Source organism: Melanotaenia boesemani, chromosome 5 (genome assembly GCF_017639745.1).
Source record: "Melanotaenia boesemani isolate fMelBoe1 chromosome 5, fMelBoe1.pri, whole genome shotgun sequence".
NCBI classification, from domain to species: Eukaryota; Metazoa; Chordata; class Actinopteri; order Atheriniformes; family Melanotaeniidae; genus Melanotaenia; species Melanotaenia boesemani.
Genome location: NC_055686.1, coordinates 23,622,531 through 23,636,026, shown reverse-complemented (window position 1 = coordinate 23,636,026; position 13,496 = coordinate 23,622,531). Strand labels below are relative to the sequence as shown.

General features: G+C 34.5%; 1 protein-coding gene across 1 annotated transcript in view; it reads left to right on the top strand.

Moving 5' to 3' along the window:
* The first annotated feature begins 2,084 nt into the window (after window positions 1–2,084).
* The window catches only part of LOC121639603, a 29,982-nt gene continuing 18,570 nt past the window's right edge, over window positions 2,085–13,496 (top strand). The window contains exons 1-21 of the mRNA XM_041984924.1: window positions 2,085–2,281; window positions 2,383–2,485; window positions 2,579–2,691; window positions 3,463–3,533; window positions 3,624–3,746; window positions 4,089–4,184; window positions 5,229–5,372; window positions 5,461–5,577; window positions 5,686–5,711; window positions 5,787–5,830; window positions 5,930–6,055; window positions 6,130–6,189; window positions 6,306–6,408; window positions 6,511–6,623; window positions 7,366–7,439; window positions 7,521–7,643; window positions 8,051–8,146; window positions 12,892–13,035; window positions 13,119–13,247; window positions 13,334–13,371; window positions 13,452–13,486. Coding sequence (XP_041840858.1) covers window positions 2,254–2,281; window positions 2,383–2,485; window positions 2,579–2,691; window positions 3,463–3,533; window positions 3,624–3,746; window positions 4,089–4,184; window positions 5,229–5,372; window positions 5,461–5,577; window positions 5,686–5,711; window positions 5,787–5,830; window positions 5,930–6,055; window positions 6,130–6,189; window positions 6,306–6,408; window positions 6,511–6,623; window positions 7,366–7,439; window positions 7,521–7,643; window positions 8,051–8,146; window positions 12,892–13,035; window positions 13,119–13,247; window positions 13,334–13,371; window positions 13,452–13,486 — 1,906 coding nt within the window. The 5' untranslated portion in view covers window positions 2,085–2,253. The remainder of the gene's footprint in view (window positions 2,282–2,382; window positions 2,486–2,578; window positions 2,692–3,462; window positions 3,534–3,623; window positions 3,747–4,088; window positions 4,185–5,228; window positions 5,373–5,460; window positions 5,578–5,685; window positions 5,712–5,786; window positions 5,831–5,929; window positions 6,056–6,129; window positions 6,190–6,305; window positions 6,409–6,510; window positions 6,624–7,365; window positions 7,440–7,520; window positions 7,644–8,050; window positions 8,147–12,891; window positions 13,036–13,118; window positions 13,248–13,333; window positions 13,372–13,451; window positions 13,487–13,496) is intronic.

Sequence of the window (13,496 nt, the reverse complement as noted above, 5' to 3'; positions counted from 1 at the left end):
CAGACGTTACACCATAATCTGTGACCCATCAGAATTTGTGACCACAAGGGGGCAATAGTGTAGGCCTACATTCAATCTTAGAAGACAGGCCAAGGTTTGAAAACACTTGCATTTAGGTCCCAGTTCATTGTAATACAGATAACTATCATTGGCTATGTGAGGGTCATAAATTATAAGTTAGGAGAATCCAGACAATAAGTGGGCTGCTCACCATTTCTGATAGCTATGAGAATGTGTGACTTTACTGTACCTGCTTTATAATAAACTCAGATTTGAACACATGTTTTTTAAAGACTTCACACGTCTTCTTAGATGCACATGCAAAGAAATGTACACTGTCGCCACCTGTGGTCACAGATTCTGATTGGTAACAGATTTAGGTGTAACACCGGGGTCACAGGGCCCTCGAGATCCGGTAGAGAAAGACAGGAAAATACTTGATGTCCTCCCGAACCATATTTCAAATAATATTTTCCACTGTTTCTATTATGTTATTAATGTAACGTCTCCTGTTGCGTTTCACACAACAACTGTACATCTAATCTCACCTGGTACACAAGGTGAGATAGTTGATAAATCACAAGATAGAAAAGGAAGATAAAACTAAAGGGGACAAAACAAATCAATTTGATCTTATGTTTATGTGTCCCAAGTTGAAAAACCCTCATTATAGCTCATAAACAATGAAATGATGAAAGACTATGGCCATAATTTATTTGGCTGTTTACAAGATCATTGTATTGTTTCTATTTTTTTCCTCTTCATGGTTTTACTCTCCAGCTTTGTGTTGTGTTAGTCGATAATTTAAATCATTGTGGCCATTTCACCTACCCCCACAGACTAATTTAATGGAAAATTCTACTATTCTTGTATTAAATTAAACCAAAGGGAATCTCAGTTTTTGTAAAAAAACAAACAAACAAACAAACAAACAAACAAACAAAAAAAAAAACAAAAAACAAAAACAAAAAAACAAAACAAACATATTTAATCCATAGTAGATACAGTTTACAATGACATCAATGACATGAATACATAAATATGTGGTGTTAGAATCATATTTAGAAGTATAGAGTTGCTTTTTTTTTAACAAGATGTTTATGCTATTTTTTGTTAAAAAATATTGGCTGTGTACTTATTGATAATCGCATGCTTGCCTTGGCAGCCACAGTCTGATTTAAAGTCAGTACGGTACAGTATAAGAAAATGTTAAGGATTACAAATTTATCATCTCCTCCAAACCAATGTTCGTCTAATATCAGTCACTTGTTTTTGGAACGATTAAACATTAACTTGTTTTTCTGCGTACTTTCACAGGAAACTTCACGTTTGCTTTGTTTAGTTTCTGTTTTTTAATGTAAGCTGCATATACCTCAGCAAAAGTTGGACAGAGGTCCAAAGGAATTTAATATTCCATAAGGAGTTACTGTACAGCGCAGGCTCGCTTTCACTTTTATCATCCGTTACACTTACAGAAATTCACGTGACTCGTGGGTGTGTTTTTTTACTCTTAACTTTCCGTTTTGATTTCTTTTTAAACTACAAATAGAACTATCTTATTTTAAACCGAAGACAGGTGACATATATTTTAATTTTTTGGATTTTACATGTCGTTTCATATGCTATACTGAGCAGGTTAGACATTCAGATTGGGCATAACAGAATAAAGACTGCAGCGTGTTTAAAGTTTAGACTTCAGGCAGCAATATGTCAACCATGTGTTGAAGCTTTGATGTGTAAGCTAGCTGTACAACAATGCTATCGCATAAAAGACAAAAAAAGAACAAAAGCTGTTGCAACACCACAACAAAATGTCTCCAGTGCAGAAAAATAATCATGCATATGTCTCTAAAAGTCCAAGAAGTCTTATTTTGAGGTGATCAAAAAAATTTAAACAGTTGTTCCTAAATAATATAAAGCCTTTTTGTGTGTTGCTGTTATAATCACCCCCAAATCTTAACTCCACATGTTTTCCCGTTACGTCTGTCCAGTTGTTGTTTTTCCGAAAAACCTTGAACACAACATAACAGCGGGAGTGATATTAAATGAAACAGAAAGTATCGCAGCATATTTCAGAAAGCAAACAGTCCGATTTGTGTCCTGCTCTTTTCAGCGCATCTAAATGACTGCCAGGCCTGTTTGATAGTAAACAGGTATTTATTCACTCGGTCTGTATTTATTTTAACCTAATAATACATTTAATTAGTTTATAGAAAATATGCGACGGCGAATTTCTGCGTGAACGGATTCAACATGTACTCCGGATCCAGGAGCGTCACAGGTGAGATATACATACTGTTTACTCAGTTTATCATAAGAATACATTTTATAGAGACAGTTCTGCATTTTACATAAATAACTGGCGCTTATCCCTCCATCAAGATATCAAGTACTATGGGTTGTTCAACCAAGGAGCAACGAGTTACTTGAACAGTGTGCTGCAGGTGCTGTTTATGACCAAAGACTTCAGAGAAGCTGTACAAAGGTTTGCTATAAAACCCTCGCGCGTTTTTATATATAATTTAACCAAAAATAGATTACAGTGAATTTGTGTGTCAGATTGTGTTTACTTTTACAGGCACAGCTGTGATGTCCAGACTCTTGATAAATCCCTGAAGACCCTCTTTGATGAGTTGAGGAAACGCACAGCTGACACCTCTGATATCATAAAGAAGCTGGACATCAGATCAGGTACAACAAATGATAACTCTTCAGGGTGAAGGTATATCACTTCATCATCTTTAGTCAATGAGAGTCTGATAATTATTGCATGAACTCATGCAGAATATTTATCATTACTGAGCATGTGATTACTTCACATCTAATGAATGTCTATTTAGTCTTAGTTCATGCAGTAATTGCAATAATATGAACAAATCAATTGCTTTCCACAAAATATAAATAAACAAGGAAATAGACAATAAACAAACAAACAAATAAATAAAAAATGTGACTTCTTGTGGGGACATACATTTGGCAGATGTCAGAAAAGTCAATATGTATTAATAGTTCAGAAATAATTAAGCTTTTATTTGGATAATGTAAGATATATTTTTTAAGTTCACTGTGTCAGCCTGTGGGGCTTCTACTGATCAGTGAATTAACAAGGTTTAGAGCATCTTTTTAACTAGCTTTATTGTAAGAGTAATTAATCTTACTGAGAAGCTCATCATAGGCATGAAAGTGATATCTAGATTTTTGTATAAACTAGTAAATTTGGTTTCCAATTGAACAGCCACTCCAGCTTAAAGACATGCTGAACTGAGAGGTCTGTAGATTCACAGACTAAGAAAGACATGTAAAATGATGAATTCTGCTAGAAAACTGTTCTACCTACAGTTCCCTAATGCTTTTAATTATACTGATACTAGTTGTCCAAATAAATTAGTACATGTCAAACTACAAGGGTTTTTTTCAAATAAATTTTTATACACTATAACCTCTTTATTTATACACCTGCAGTGGATGAGGGTGATGCTGCTGAGTGCTTTGAGAACATCTTGAACAGGGTGAACATTCCTGAGGCTTCAGAGGTAGAAACTTCTTATTAAATCTAACCGATCTTAAATCTAACAGTTTAATGAGAACATGATGATAACAGACTTTGTTTTTTCTTTCTAAAGTTGTTCCAGGGACGGCTGACATACAAGTACAAATGTGCTACATGTGGAACAGAGACAAGCAACGACGATTCATTTTGGAGTTTATCTCTAGAAATGGTAGAATCCTGCAGAAACTACAAAGTGGTGAGATATCTGACAATATGATGATTTAGCAGACAGATTTAGAGAGACTGCGATGCGAGGAACTCCGTTTAGCAATATTTCAATTACCCTGCTGTTTGAGGTCTGTTCAATTCCAGAGTAGTAAAGTTTTCTTTTGCCCCTCTCCCCCACTGCCTCCCATATATATTGTTTAGACTCATTTTAAATTGTATTGACATCATTTAGATTAGCATCTGCAATTTGTTAAATTGTGGAAATATTTTGCGTGTTCATGGTGATTTGCAGAGCTTTTTCAAATAAACAATAATCTGTTTATTTGATCTTTCAGCAAATAGTGAAAAATATAATAAATGTGTTTTTCAGGTGGATATACTTAACAAGTTTTTCACTGAGTCAGATGTCAGGGGGTCAAACCAGCTATACTGTAACCACTGTGCTGCCAAATCTGATGCTACAATGGTGAGTTCAGCATGATTTAATAGTGGCAGCATTTGGTTCTTATTAATATAATGTTGAGCAAACAACATTTAAGTCTATTATACAAGTATGTGTTTGACTCATTGTGTCATTTATTGATTGTTTTTGTTATGTTTTATATAAACACACATGTCATGTCTGCAAACTCTTCACTAATTTCCTCCAGCAGCATTTGAAGTCAGCATTATAATGGGTCAGATCATCATTGAAGGCCAGGTCTTGGCTTTCAGCCTGTGTTGCTAATAAAATATTTGCACTTTGACAGGCTGATATAATCTTGTCATTACATGTCTGAAACAAACTTTGTTCCTTATGGATTCTAATATGTTTATACTGATTCTCTGCATGAATATGCAGCATCTCTAGTTGATGGACAACATTGTGAACTGGAAAATTACTTATGTCTGTATGGCTATCGTCTAATAACCGTTCAGGTTTTTATTTACTGGTTTTATGGTCATTTGCATTCAAATAATGATTAACACAAAAATGAAGAGGAGAGCAACAATATCTGTGTTTGCTGAATCCCTTCCAGTTTCCTTTGTGAAATATTCCATCCTTGTTCACCTGTATACCAGGATATGGTTAAATAGTGTGTTTTGCTTTGAAAGGTTCCTGTGTTAAATGAAAGCTTTTCTTATTCTCTTTATATTAAGATATGGAGCTCATTATTCTTCCTTCATTATCTCTGTCAGCATAGGAAACAATGACCATCCAGCTCAAGAGACTTGAACAACTTAGAGAACAGGCCCTCCTGTTCTTTAGCTGTTCTTTTGTTTTGTTATATATTTGCACAATTCATTTATTTATTTATTTATTTAAATTTTTCTTTTAGATTTTGGACTTAATGCTGGACATGGGTCAAAGTAACTTATATATGTTTGTTATTTTAGTTGCAAGCAGTCACCTGAGTCATCCAGCTTGTTTGTACCATCTGAAAACTTTGTGCTCCAAACTGTCTTATTTTATTTTATTGATTTATTTGTTGATCATCTTCATTTCTTTTGTTGTTTGTTTTTCAATTAGAAAACTGAGATGAGTCATCATCCAGAGGTTTTGACACTGCAGTTGAGGAGGGCTAAATTTGACCGCAATCTGGGGAAATATGTTAAAATCACCTGCAGTGTGCAGATTCCCCCCACCCTACAGATACCACATGGTGGAGAGCAGGTAATGTATAAAACATTTATCATCTCATTTTTGTTACTCCTGTCTTTTCTGCTAGATTCTCTTGTTGTCTCTCTTCACTGCTTCTCAGAGTCCGATGTATGAGCTGTATGCATTTGTGGAGCATATTGGCAGATTTTACGACGTGACAATCAAGTCCCAGGATGACGGCAAATGGTATAAGTTCAGTGACAGTGTGGTCACACTGGTATGTCTGCAGTGTTGTTATATGAAAAACAAAAATATTTCAGTACAGAAATAATATTCATCATAGAACTCAATTTAATTTTTTTTACATATGTTTTTTTTTTAACAGCCATTCCAAGTGGATGTGGATTACAGGTAACTTCTCACCTGCTTTTCTCTCTTTGTCCATTTGCTGATTTGGACACTGAACTCATCATATTTTCACATCAGTCCCATTAGATCCTGGGATGCTTGTCTGCTGTTCTACAGGAAAAGTAAGATGGCAAACATCTCACACATGGTTTCTGATGAGTTTTCTGAATGACAATAAGACACTAAATAAACTTAATATCTGCTTTGGTTGAACTCTTTAGTTTCCAAAACAAGCACTTTGACTCAAGACATCTGTGCAGCATCTACTTCAGAAGCCTCCAAGAACAATCTCAGAGACAAACCTAAGCAACATGGTCACAATGCAATGACCACAGAAAGAAAAGAAGGTACGACAGCAACTTACATACATTTTTAAAATCCTGCTCTGAACGTTTTTGTGTCTAATGATCAAACTTATCAGTTTCTAGAAAACATGTAGCCGACGATATCGACACTAACAAGCAATCCAGAAGCTCTGCAGGTAACCATGATGCTGGCTCAGTTTATCATACCTACAAATACTTTGAAAACAGTTCTGCAAATAATGTGTTGTTGATGATGATGATGATGATGATGATGATGATGACCTCCTTCAAGGTATCAAGTACTATGGGTTGTCCAAAAAGGGAGAAACGAGTTACTTGAACAGTGTGCTGCAGGTGCTGTTTATGACCAAAGACTTCAGAGAAGCTGTACAAAGGTTTGCTGTAAAATCCTCACACATTTTAATAGATAATTTAAACCAAATAGAGATCCCAGTAAACTTGTGTGTTCTCATGTCAGATTGTGTTTACTTTTACAGGCACAGCTGTGATGTCCAGTCTATTGATAGATACCTGAAGACCCTCTTTGATGAGTTGAGGAACAACTCAGCTGACACCTCTGATATCATAAAGAAGCTGGACATCAGATCAGGTATAATAATAATAAAACTTCAGGATGAAGGTACAAATCGTCTTAATAATTATTAGGCAATGAGAGTTTCATGATGAGTTATGCATAAACTCATGCAGGATGTTTGTAAAGAATTTCTCTTCCTCACCATGAACCAGTGATCAAATCACTCTGGATTTATTTTATTACTTTAGCATTTAATGGTCATTAGTAAATAAATATTTATTCACTATTTGATACATTAATGGAAATGCTCACAAATCATTTGGTTTTCAGAAAAAAACTTGTTACTTCTTAGGGAAACATAGGTGTGGTGTGTCAGAATAAATCATGTACTGTATTAATGGTTAAAAATAATGAAGTCTTTGTGTGTTATGTGAGCTTAATTTTTCAAACTACTGTCAACCTGCAGACTTCTAATCAGTGGATCATAAAGATGTGCATCAGATCCCTCATCTTTTTTTTCTTTAATTAGATGCGTATTTTACTAAATAACAGGTACAGTTAATCTTGCTGACAAGCTCACGAAAGACATTGATTGGATGTGCATGTTTGTGTGTAAACCAACAAACAACCTCTCCAGCATGAAGTCATTCTGAGCTGAAATCTGTAGAATCACACAGAAAATAGGCATGCACAATCCTTAATTTCACTCAGAGCCAATGTAAAAGCACTGATACTAGTTGCCTACATAAATAAGTACATGTTAAACTGCAGGTGATTTTGTTTTATCATTATGACCTCTTCATTTCTATCCCTCCAGTGGACGATCAGGGTGATGCTGCTGAGTGTTTTGAGAAGCTCCTGAGTAGTGTGAGCAGTCCTGAGGCTTCACAGGTAGAAACTTTATATTAAATCCAACAGGTCTGATAGTTTAATGAAGACATAATGTTAAATGGCTTTGTTTTCTTTTTTAAGTTATTCCAGGGACTGTTGACACTCAAGTACAAATGCTCTGCATGTGGCACTAAGACAAACACTGACTTTACATTTTGGAGTCTTCCTCTTGAACTGCAGGAATCTTTTATTGACTACAGTCTGGTAAGATGTCTGATTATATGATAATTTAACAGATAATTTCATCCAAACAGATTTAAATGTGAGGAACACAATTTAAGAATTATCCATTACGGCTTTGCACACTTTACTCCCCTGATGGTTCTGGGAGAGCTACAGTAGATCGTAGCTGCTATCAGATGAGAGGGGGTTACACCCTGGACATGTCACCAGTCCATCAGAGTCACTCTGCCATAATCCACAGAGATGTGTGTTTTGTTTAGACAAATTTTACTAGTCTTGACATTCACAATAACATCTGTAATTTGTCAAGTTGTGGAAATATTTAATGTATTCATTGAGAAGTGCAAAACTTTTTAAAATGAAGCATTAATCTGTTTATTTTATCTTTCATTAAATGTCAATGAAAATATAATAAATGTGTTTTTCAGGTGGATGAACTTAACAAGTTTTTCACTGAGCCAGATTTAAGGGGGGCAAACCAGTTTCTATGCAACCACAGTGCTACCAAATCTGATGCTACAGTGGTGAGTTCAGCATGATTTAATAGTGGCAGCATTTGGTTCTTATTAATAAAATGTTGAGCAAACTACATTTAAGTCTATTATACAAGTATGTGTTTGACTCATTGTGTCATTTATTGATTGTTTTTGTTATGTTTTATATAAACACACATGTCAGGTCTGCAAACTCTTCACTAATTTCCTCCAGCAGCATTTGAACTCAGCATTATAATGGGTCAGATCATCATTGAAAGCCAGGTCTTGGCTTTCAGCCTGTGTTGCTAATAAAATATTTGCACTTTGACAGGCTGATATAATCTTGTCATTACATGTCTGAAACAAACTTTGTTCCTTATGGATTCTAATATGTTTATACTGGTTCTCTGCATGAATATGCAGCATCTCTAGTTGATGCACAACATTTTGAACTGGAAAATTACTTATGTCTGTATGGCTATCGTCTAATAACCGTTCAGGTTTTTATTTACTGGTTTTATGGTCATTTGCATTCAAATAATGATTAACACAAAAATGAAGAGGACTCACAATGGTGAGTTCAGAGTAGTCACCTGATTTTTGCAGTTGTAGCATTCAGTGCTCATTAGAATAATGTAGAAAAAGCCTAAATTTAAGTGTATTATATATGACTTGTAAATATTATACAGTAATGTGTTTCTCACATTTTGTCATTAAATTCCTGTTTGTTATATGTCATGGAAACACACACATGGCATTTCTGCAAAAACTTTACTGACATCTCACATCACCATTTGCACTCAGCATTATAATAGGGATAGCCTTGTTTTGGCCTTAAATTTGTGTTGCTTTTAAAATGATAGCATAACTAGCATAACAAAACCTAGAAGCATAACTATTCCAGTCTTCTACAATCTAATTCCTGTGTTTGTTTTTTTTTTTTTTTTTTGAAATCTCAGCAAGGCAAGGCAAATGTATGTGTATAGCACATTTCCTGTACAAGACAATTCAAAGTGCTTTACATAAAACAGTACAGCAGGGTGCAGAAAGCAATACAAGTGCATTAAAAATTAAAGAAAAATGATTAAAAGATTTTTTAAATATTTATTTAATTCTTAACAAGAAATACAATTAATTAAATAAAAACAGAAAGAAAAAGCTCAAATAAAATCAATAAAAAGCAAGAAATAAAGTTCCAGTGTGGATAAAAACAGTATTAAAACATGATCAAGTTTAAAAATCCCATCTTAAAAGAACAAGATGTAGATTCTGACTTCTAAATAAAAACTATTAAATGCAGCAGAGAACAGGTGGGTCTTTAACCTAAATTTAAATAAACTGAGTGTTTCAGCTGATCTGAGGCTTTCTGGGAGTTTGTTCCAGACATGTGGAGCATAGAAGCTGAATGCAGCTTCTCCATGTCTGGTTCTGACTCTGTGAACTGATAAGAAACTGGAACCAGATGACCTGAGGGTTCTGGCAGGTTCATACTGGGTCAAGAGGTCACTGATGTATTTTGGTCCTAAACCATTCAGAGCTTTATAGACCAGCAGCAGAACTTTAAAATCTATCCTCTGACGAACAGGCAGCCAGTGTAAAGACCTCAGAGCTGGACTGATGTGGTCCACTCTCTTGGTCTTAGTGAGGACTGGAGCAGCAGAATTCTGAATAAGTTGCAGGTGTCTAATTGATTTTTTAGGTAAAACCTGTAAAAACACTGTTAGAAAAATCAAGCCGACTAAAGATGAAAGCTGGACTAGTTTTTCCAGGTCCTGCTGAGACATCAGATCTTTTACCCTTGATAAATTCTTAAGGTGACAGTAGGCAGACTTGGTGATTCCCCTGATGTGTTTTTCAAAGTTTAGGTCTGACACATGCAGTCATCAGTCAGCCTGACTCTTCTTTCCTTCAAATTGATGAAGGATTTTTCTGGCTTTCCATGACTTTACTCCTGCCTGTAGGATCCTGTTTTCATCTGTTCTTGTCGTGAACTGCCACTGTGTTTGAAGGCACCTTGATGCCAGCTTATGGTTCTTTAGTGATGCGTTTGCAGGCATCACATTCAGTGTTAAATTGTGTCCACCTTCCATCAAACTGTAGCTTTGTTGTTTTCATAAAACAGAATGAGATGTGCTTGTGTAGGAGTTTCATTTTTTGGTAGAACAATCATAATACTTTACATCATACAGTATGACGAAAATGCAGCAGCTGCCACTGAGTCTATAATAGACTAAAAACATAAAATCTGTAAAGGAATAAATAAGACAAAATATATTGAGGTAAAATAACTTAAAATCTATTCCAAATAAAATAGAAGTGACACGAAGGCAACAATCAGTAGGTAAAATTTTGATATTGTATTTATTGCACAGGTTTCAGCTAGTAGATGTCCATTGTGAAAGTGAAAATAACAGCAGTGTTTATAATGAGGACTTCAGGGTTCTGACAACTCATGAAGCTGTTGTAACGCAGCCATCGCCCGTTTAAAAGAAAAATTAAAAGAAAAGTCTGCTACATCATTACAATTTCCTTCTGAAAAAAAGTTTTTCATTTAATTTAATTTGTGTGAGAGATGCAATTTTTTTAATACTAAGAAACTTTCCAGTTTTTGTACGGCCTACATGCAGAAACAAGGATATTAAATTTTATTTTCATTCATCATATGATTCATTCTTCAACCTGTTGTCTTTAAAAGTGGACCCTTTTTGCTGCATTTTTTCACGATTTACTAATCTGTCAAGCCAGAAGAGGGTGCTCATATCAGTTAAGAGCTTTAATTACACATTTCAGAAGAAAAATAAAACATATTGAAGAAATATCAGTAATGTTTTTACTAAAAATGTGTTTATTCATAGAAAGTAGTGTCTTTAATTCCATGTAGTATACATATTTCTTATATATTTCAGTATCCATATGCATGTTCTTATATCTTTTATATATTTTATATCTTCTTTTTTCTTTATTTATATTTGGCTGTTATATTTGAATTTTCTTATTTGTGTGTGCTTAAGCTGAGAGACTTCTTAAAAATTTGTTATGCTTGCATAATGACAATAAAGCTCTTGAAATTTGAAACTTTAAATTAAAAAATGAGTACAGTAATAAATTTCCTAAGCCAAAGTTAAATGTAATGAACTTGTACAAGGAAACTGGGACATACTTTATAATATATTACTGCACATGCAGAGTAAAAGTAAGTAAACTTAGTTGATTATTTAGGACAGACTGTCTAGTTATAAGCAAAAATTCTAAGTTTCTACATAACATTGGATGTTAGTTACATTTATTAAAGATATATTAAGTCACCAAGGCCCTTTAAATGCAGCCTAGTGGCAAAATCAAGAAACTGTATTGAAGAGGTAAATCAATGGTAATGGAAAGATGGGAATAGTGAAGTGGTTTGACAACAAACCAATTATTATACTTTCTACTGTTGGTGAATAATCTAAAGACATCTGCCAGTAGTGGACCAAGAGAGACAAACATTATGTGAGCATCACATGTTGTGTGCTAGTACAACTAAAAAATATTGATTTGGTAGATACAACGATGAGCTCCTACTGAATGAATGTCCAAACTAACAAGTGTACTATTCAAATTATCATGCAATGTTTTTTGGATCTTGCTTACCCAATAGCTGGTTATTGAATCACCAAAACAGCACTGAGTGTTATGCATGTCCTTGAATTCTGCATGATGGTGTCTCAGGTAATTTTGGTCAAGTCAATGTTCCTCATGTCACAGTGTTCACAATATTTGAAAAACACCTTCCTGACATTGTAAAAACAAAAATAGGAAGAAGTTGTGCTTCAGCTGTAAAATCCTTAGTGGAGTTCCAACCCCTTAAAATACATCTAAATATCAAATACTTTTATTCTTTTTAAGCGTAACGTAAAAATATGCTTACATGCATCAGAGCCTCTAAGAAGGTTTTGTCTAATGGGGTGTATTATGAAGGGCTGTGCAGGAGAGTCTGTGTGTAATATTATATTTTACTGAATCTGAAATCAAGCCCTGACTGTTCTGTTGGATTTTATACTTAGTGTTTGTCTTTGTATGGAAATAAGCAGGAGCTTCATACATTGTTGCTCATTGGTGACTTTCTACTTTTATCTATAAACATTGACCCATTGTCCATAAATGAGGACATTTTTTTCAGTAACTACTTCTTGTATCAAGATTAAATTGAATTGTATAGTTATTATGCTGAAACTCTTTTCAAGCATAATAAAAAATAAAAAATAAAAAATGCACAAAAATAAAGCTCAGGTCTCCAAAGGTTAATGGCATTTATTTATTTGTTTATTTATTTATTTATAAGCTTCTTTTGAAGTTGTTTGCAGTTAAAGGATGATCAGTAAAACAATAAGGAGAGGAACAGATGAAGTATCTGAGCAGCCATAAGAAGAGCTGTTCTCTCTTAATATTAAGACATGAAGCTGCAATTCTTCTTTCATTACCTCTGCCAGCATAGGAAACACTGGACCATCAAGCTCAACTTAAAAACCTGTTGGAGAAGAGCTTTTCTTTTCTTTAGCTGTTGTGTTCTCTTGATTTATTTTGTACATCTTTTTAGATCTTGGACTGAAAACATTCCCACTGCACAGGACTCTCATCTTCAATTCACTTTTTAATGACTCGAAAGAACTATAATGTTTGATTCTTTGGTCACAAGCAGTGTCCTGTCACCAGGGTTGTCTGTACCAATGTTATGCTCGGGACAGATTTATTTAATTTGTGTTGATTTTCTAGTAAATCATCTTCATTTTCTTTGTTATGTGTGTTTTAATTAGAAAGTTGAAATGAAGCATCATCCAGAAGTTTTGACACTGCAGGTGAAGAAAGTTAAATTTGACCACAATCAGAGGAAATATGTGAAAATCTCATGCAATGTGCTGATTCCCTCCAGCCTACAAATGCCACATGGTGGAGACCAGGTACTTCATGCAACACATTTCAATGTAATTATTTCCTAATAAATTCCTGTTGCTATTTTATTTTGTTTTCTCTTGGTTAACAGAATCAGATGTATGAGCTTTATGCATTTGTCGAACACATCGATTTCACAACATGTGGATACCACACAGTGACGATCAAGTCCCAGGATGATGGCAAATGGTATAAGTTTGATGAAACTACTGTCACACTGGTACGTCTGCAAGGTTATTTAAAAAACAACAATACTTCAGCACAGAGAAAATATTCCTAAAACACTGAATATAATTTTGTGTGCAGTGTTCCTACCCACCATTCCAAGTGGATGTCAATCTCAGGTAACTTTTCATCTATCTCTCTCTCTTCATATGTTTATTTGGACATTGAACTCATCTTATTTTCACATCACTCCCATTAGATCCTGGGATGCTTGTCTGCTGTTCTACAGGAAAAGTAAGATGGC